This window comes from Parus major, unplaced genomic scaffold (genome assembly GCF_001522545.3).
Source record: "Parus major isolate Abel unplaced genomic scaffold, Parus_major1.1 Scaffold220, whole genome shotgun sequence".
Lineage (NCBI taxonomy): Eukaryota > Metazoa > Chordata > Aves > Passeriformes > Paridae > Parus > Parus major.
The window spans coordinates 428,365-434,013 of record NW_015379263.1 but is presented as its reverse complement, the minus strand read 5'-3'; the positions used below and the strand labels follow the sequence as shown (position 1 = coordinate 434,013).

General features: G+C 63.5%; 1 protein-coding gene across 4 annotated transcripts; it reads right to left on the bottom strand.

Annotated features, from left to right (window-relative positions):
* Positions 1 to 181: 181 nt before the first annotated feature.
* PRKAG1 (protein kinase AMP-activated non-catalytic subunit gamma 1) lies at positions 182 to 3,571 on the bottom strand. Of its 4 annotated transcripts, none has more exons than XM_033511456.1 (11): positions 3,440 to 3,569; positions 3,289 to 3,361; positions 2,776 to 2,879; positions 2,486 to 2,701; positions 2,347 to 2,392; positions 2,214 to 2,268; positions 2,003 to 2,129; positions 1,232 to 1,397; positions 1,086 to 1,123; positions 840 to 986; positions 182 to 754 (listed from the first exon to the last, which is right to left on the bottom strand). In XM_033511456.1, the coding sequence occupies exons 1-11, from the start codon at positions 3,443 to 3,445 to the stop codon at positions 656 to 658; spliced, it is 1,077 nt and encodes a 358-aa protein (XP_033367347.1). In that variant the 5' UTR covers positions 3,446 to 3,569; the 3' UTR covers positions 182 to 655. The 4 variants fall into 4 exon arrangements, with proteins under 4 accessions (XP_033367347.1, XP_015471165.1, XP_033367348.1 ...); XM_015615679.3 differs by having other exon boundaries at positions 2,486 to 2,544; positions 2,620 to 2,701; positions 3,289 to 3,565; XM_033511457.1 differs by lacking the exon at positions 1,086 to 1,123 and having other exon boundaries at positions 2,003 to 2,092; positions 2,486 to 2,544; positions 2,620 to 2,701; positions 3,289 to 3,571.
* Between the last annotated feature and the right edge of the window lie 2,078 nt (positions 3,572 to 5,649).

Below are 5,649 nucleotides of genomic sequence, written 5' to 3'. Positions count from 1 at the left end.
CAGGTCCCTGTGTCTGTCCCATCCCCTATCCCGGCCTTTTAGAAAAGCCACAGGCGGAACAAACAGGGATTTAGGGTCTGGGCGAGCTCAGCAGATTCCCCCTTCCCACGGGGGGGGCACATCCCCCTCCCCACACAGCCCCTCCCTGGCCAATGCCCCCCGTGCCCTGCACTGAGCCAGGGTGGTGCCAGGTCTGTGTTTATTGGTGGTTTCTCTTCACTCACGAAGCAGTGGCAGGTGTGGGCACAGCCAGGGAACTTGGGGGGGTCCCCGGGGGCGTGGGGGGGTCCCCGGGCCGGGTGGAGCTGAGTGGGTTTCACCAAACCCAGGGAGAGGGTGCAGGGTGACAGGGACGGGAGTCCACACAGGAACAGCCCTGGCATGGATAGGGTGACCCCGGCCCGGCAGCCCAGGGGGGTCGAGGGCTGCCCCCATCACCCCACACGGCTTTGGGGCACAGGACATGGCATGGGGGGGCTGCGGGCTCCCCCCACGCAGGGAAGGGCAGCAGGGACTGCCCCAGGGCTGGGGGTTATTGCTGGAGGCTGCTGGTGAGTGGGGGCACACCCCGGGTGTCCCCACCAGCCCAGGGGGGCACAGTGTTGCAGGAGAAGAGAGTGGGGGGCTTGGGAGGACCGACCCCCCCCTCACTGCCTCAGGGGCCCTGCGGGAGGACCAGGGCTTGCAGGATGTCCGAGAGGGAGATGATCCCTTTAACCACATCGCTCTCATCCACCACCACCAGCCGGTGGACCTGGGGAGGGGGACACAAGGAGAGGCTGAGGGGGTGTGGGGACCCCGGGTCCCCCCCCGACCCCCCAGCACCCTGGGACAGTTACCTCAGCCTCGACCAGGCGGTTGATGATGGTTTCCAGCGTCTCGTGCTTGTAACACTTGAGGACACCCTCGAAGTAGTGGGAGCGGTGCTGTAGCGCCCGCGTCACCGTCACATCCAGGTTGTTGTAGGTCTTCTCAGCTGCCAGGTTCTGGGGCAGGGACAAGCATTGGGGACACAGCTGGGATTAGGAGACCCCACCACCCCACAGCATCCCCCCAGCCCAGGAATTTTCTCCACCAGTACTCACAATAACGTCGAATTTGGAATAGATGTCCACCACCCGCCCTGGGGAGGGAGGGGAGCAGCTCAGCCAAGCCCCTGGCGCTCCAGAGGGGACACAGCCCCCAGGGAGGTGACCTGGGGACAGCCAAAGCGAGGACAGGACATCCTTACCCGAGTCATCCACCACGGGCAGCGCGGACACGCGGTGCTGCACGAAGATGCCCAGGGCCACGTAGATGGGGGTGCTGGTGCCAACCACGGCGATGTTGCTGTAGGTGCCGATCTGCAGCTCCTCCAACGTCCGTGCCATGAACTCAGGCTTGGGGACCTCTGCGATCTGCGGGGGACGGTGAGGGGACAGGGCTGAGCCCAGAGCTGGGGGTTCTGGGGGTGAAAGCACAGGGAGCTGTGCTGCAGAGCAGGGTGGGCTGTGGGACCCCTGGGCAGGAGTGGTGGGGAGGGTCCACACGGCATCCTCTGGCACTGCAGTGTGTGGTGAGGCACCAGAGCTGTGCCCACCCAGAGCTGGTGGTACCTGGTGTGCAGGTATCAGGCACAGCCCAGGCTGGGGGTCTCAGTGACCCCTGGAGCAGCCTGGGCTGACACTTCTGGGGCACCTCATGGCTGAGATGGGGGTCTCAGGGCAGCCTCTGGCACAGGGACCTGACACAGCCTGGGCTGGCACTTGGTACAGCCTGGACTGGGAGTCCCAGGGTAGAAGCTGGCTCAGGGACCTGGCACAGCCCAGTGTGGGGGTCCTGGGGCACCCCCTGGCACAGCTGAGTCCCACGGTGGCCCCCGGTACAGCCCAGGGTGAACATCCTGGGGTAGCAGCCGGAACAGGTACCAGGCACAGCCCAGGCTGGGGGTCCCAGCGTGGCCCCTGGCCCAGGCTGAGGGTCCCAGTCTGACCCCCAGCATCACCAAGGGGCAGAGACTTACAAAGAGCTTGAGGAACTTGAGGATGCGTTTGTGGGTGAGGATGTAGAGCGTGTTCCCCGAGTCGGGGTCGATGACGGGCAGGCGATGGATCTTGTTGCGGATCAGGGAGGAGACGGCATCAAACAGGCTGTGGGGGGGAAGGGAGGGGGATTTGGGGTGTTCCAGGGAGTGCCACCACCAGCTGTGCCCCTCTCCCTGCCCCCTGGGGTACCTGGCATTGGGGGAAATGCACACCAGTGGCTTGAAGGAGTCTTGCAGATAAACCTCTGTGGGGAGAGGGAGGGGTGAGGGGATGGGGGGCTCCAGGGAAGGGCAGGAGGCAGCCGGCACTGACCCCCCCTCACCTCTCCACGTCTCTATTTTATGTTCCTCCAGCTCATAGATTTGCACCTGTGAGGAGGAGGAGAAACCCAGATCACCCAGCCAGGGTCAGCTGGGGCAGGCAGAGCCCGACACGAGCCCCTGGCAGACTCTGGCCCTCACCATGGGTGATTTGTAGTAGCGGTGCAGGATGTTGATGAAGTCGGTGATGGTCAGCATTCCTGGGGGGCAGGCAGGGTGAGGAGGGTCCTGCCAGCCCCCCTCAACCCCTGGAGACCCCCAGCCCCCTCGCTCACCTACAAAACTTTGCTTTTTGCTGTCCCAGAGCGGGGCTGCACGGACACCGTTGGTGACTAGCGCGAAGAACGCCTTCTTCACCTGCAGGCACGGGGGTCAGGGAGCCCCAAAAGTGCCTCCCCGGCCCCAAAAGTGCCCCCCCGGCCCTGGCACACCTGCAGGGATGTGTCGAAGACGACCAGTTTGGAGCTGGTGGGGATCAGGTCGTAGCAGCGATGGGATTTCATGAAGGCGGTGTAGGCACCGCGGTGGGTGTCCCCTGGGGTGGCAGCGTGAGGGGGAACCCCAAAACCTGGAGCACCCCAAAACTCGGGACACCCCCAATCCCGGGACACCCCCATCCCAGACACCCCAAATCCTGTAGCACCCCCAATCCCGGGACACCCCAAAATCCTCTGACGCCCCAAATCCCGGCACACACCAACACCTGGGGTACCCCAAACCCCGAGACACCGCAAACCCTCAAATCCCCAAATCCCGTTTCAGCCCCAATTCCGGGACACCGAGCTCCGCGACACCCCTGACTCCGGGATATCCCCAATAACGGGGCACCCCAAACCCTGCGCCACCCAGAGCTCCGGGACACCCCAACTCCGGTTCAGGATCCCCCGAGCAGCTGCAGCCCCGGGGACACCCAGACCCTCCTGTGCCGGGACCCCCGGAATCACCTTCCAGCCCCGGGGGGCTCAGCTCCGCCGGGCTCCCGGCGGCCGGGCCGGGGTCAGGGTCGGGGCCGGGATCCTGGGGACAGACCGGGGCCGGCTCAGACGCGGCCCCCGAGCCCCCGTGTCCCCCCAGCCCCGCTGGCCCTCCCACAACCTCCATGGGTCCCGCTGCGTCCCGAGGCGCCTCTGCCCCGCTTCCGCCCGGCTCCGGCCCCGAGCTCTCCCGGTTCCTGCTCCGCTTCCGCCCGGTTCCTGCTCCGCTTCCGCCCGGTTCCTGCTCCCGCTTCCGCCCGGTTCCCGTCCCGCTTCCGCCCGGTTCCCGCTCCGCTTCCGCCCGGTTCCCGCTCCCGCTTCCGCCCGGTTCCAGCCCCGCTTCCGCCCGGTTCCCGCTCCGCTTCCGCCCGGTTCCTGCTCCCGCTTCCGCCCGGTTCCAGCCCCGCTTCCGCCCGGTTCCCGCTCCGCTTCCGCCCGGTTCTCGGAACCAGCCGGGCCCGGTTCGGGTCACTCTCGGCTGCCGGGAGCGCTCTCCCGTCCCGCCGGGTCCCGGGGAAGGGTTTTGGGGCGGGAGGTGTCCCCGGGGGTTTGGGGTCCCCGGGGGAGGGGAGGGGGCCGTGACCCGCGGGAGGGTCCCGGGGGGTCTCTGATTTTGGGGCGGTGGGACAGAGACCTTCCCCGGAGGTGACGGGCTGGGGGACACCGAGCAGCAGAGCAGGACCGAGCTGTGCCCGGTTGAACCGGGGGTCTCGGCTGTCCCCTGCCCCCCCCCGACCCTCCCCGAGCCCCCCCGGAGGGACCAGGCGGCCTCGGCTTCTCACGCGCTTTATTTAAAATAACATCCAGTGGTTCCGGTATTGGTAAAAACGGGATTTCTACACGCCCCGGCCTATGTACAGCTCTGAAAGTTAAATTTCTCGTATATTTTCTGTTAAAACTTTCTCATCCCCCCCCACTCGCGCTTTTCCTCTGGATTTTTTTTTTTTTTAAATTTTATTTTTTTTAAACATTTTTTACCTTAAACCTTTTTTTTTTCTTTTTGATTTTTTTGTTTGTTTGTTTGATTTTTTTTTTTTTTTTTTTTGCAGCTTTGACGAGTTTGCGGAAGCAGCTTTTCAAGATCGGCCCCGGCCCCGCACTGCACTGGGGCGGGGAGGGGGCAGCACCCCCGGCAGACCCCCCCCCCAATTCTCCAGGAGCAGGAGGGTCTCTCCCTCCATCCCTCCCTCCCTCCATCCCTCCCCGGTGCCGTGTTTGTGCGTTTAGAGATCCCGGTGCCCCCCGGGTTCCTCCTCCGGAGCGGGGAGGGGGCGGGCGGGGACCCCCGGGGGGGGCCGGGGGTGTTAATGCCCACTCGCTGCTTCGCTCTCCGAGGCCGCCCCTGCCTGGCAGGAGGTTCCAGAGAGAGACCCCCTCCCCACGCCCGCCTCGGAGATTGGGTTTTTTTAAAACCACCCCCTCCCCTTTTTTTCTTTTTGCCCCTGCACCCCAAATCTCAGCCCAGCAGAGCACAAAGAGCCCCCCCCCCAGCCCCGTCTAGTATATACAATATAAGGTATAAATAGATAAATAACCTTCCCCCTCCAGTGCAGCCCCAGCTGGGAGGGCCAAGGGCGAGCAGGGGGGCTCCACCCGGCCCCTCCAGCCGTGGGGGCCACGTGTGAGGAGGAGGGGTCCCCACCCAGCCCCTCCAGCCCCCCACCAGAGCTGGGGGAGCGGGTCTGACCCCCCTCCCCTCCCCATCCCCACCTCACACCTTGGCACGGCACACGGCTGGGACCTCCTGAGGGGGGGGATGAGGAGGGGGTGTCCCCGTGTCCCCCCTTCAAGGGGTCCTGAGGAAGGGCCACACCTGAGGAGGGGGACACGGGGAAGCCACAACCTCTGGAGCCCAAGGGAGAGGGAAAGATCCCTGCCCTTGGGGGGGTGGGGGGCAGGTTGGGATGGAGGGGGGCTCACATTTAAAAACAACAACAAATAAAAAGAAACAAATCTAACACTTAAAATGAGGTAGGTTTGGGTGCAGAAGCTCCTTGTGTCTGTCGGGGTCTTGGCTGCATCCCGCCGCCGCTCCGGGGTCTCGTCCACACGCACAAACAAAAAGAGATCAAAGGAACCGAGCGAGCTCTGGCCGCCACGCCGGCGGGGCAGAGCCCGGATTGTCGAGCTCAAGGAGTCTGTGTTACCTTGGTAATTAGCGAGCAAATATTATTAGTTTCTAAAAAAAAAAAAAAAAAAAAAAAAAAAAAAAAAAAAAAAAAAAAAAAAAAAAAAAAAAAAAAAAAAAAAAAAAAAATAAAATAAAATAATCGTTATATCCAGACCGGCTCCGCACAATCGCTCCGGCCACGTCGGGCCTGGCGCTGCTCC

Coding starts and splice junctions, on each gene's coding strand:
- PRKAG1 (XM_033511455.1), bottom strand. CDS start 3,445: ATGGAGGTTGTGGGAGGGCCAGCGGGGCTGGGGGGACACGGGGGCTCG. Junction 2,880..3,288: donor GAGCCCCCCGGGGCTGGAAG/GTGATTCCGGGG, acceptor CTGCCACCCCAG/GGGACACCCACCGCGGTGCC. Junction 1,124..1,231: donor GCCCGTGGTGGATGACTCGG/GTAAGGATGTCC, acceptor CTCCCTCCCCAG/GGCGGGTGGTGGACATCTAT.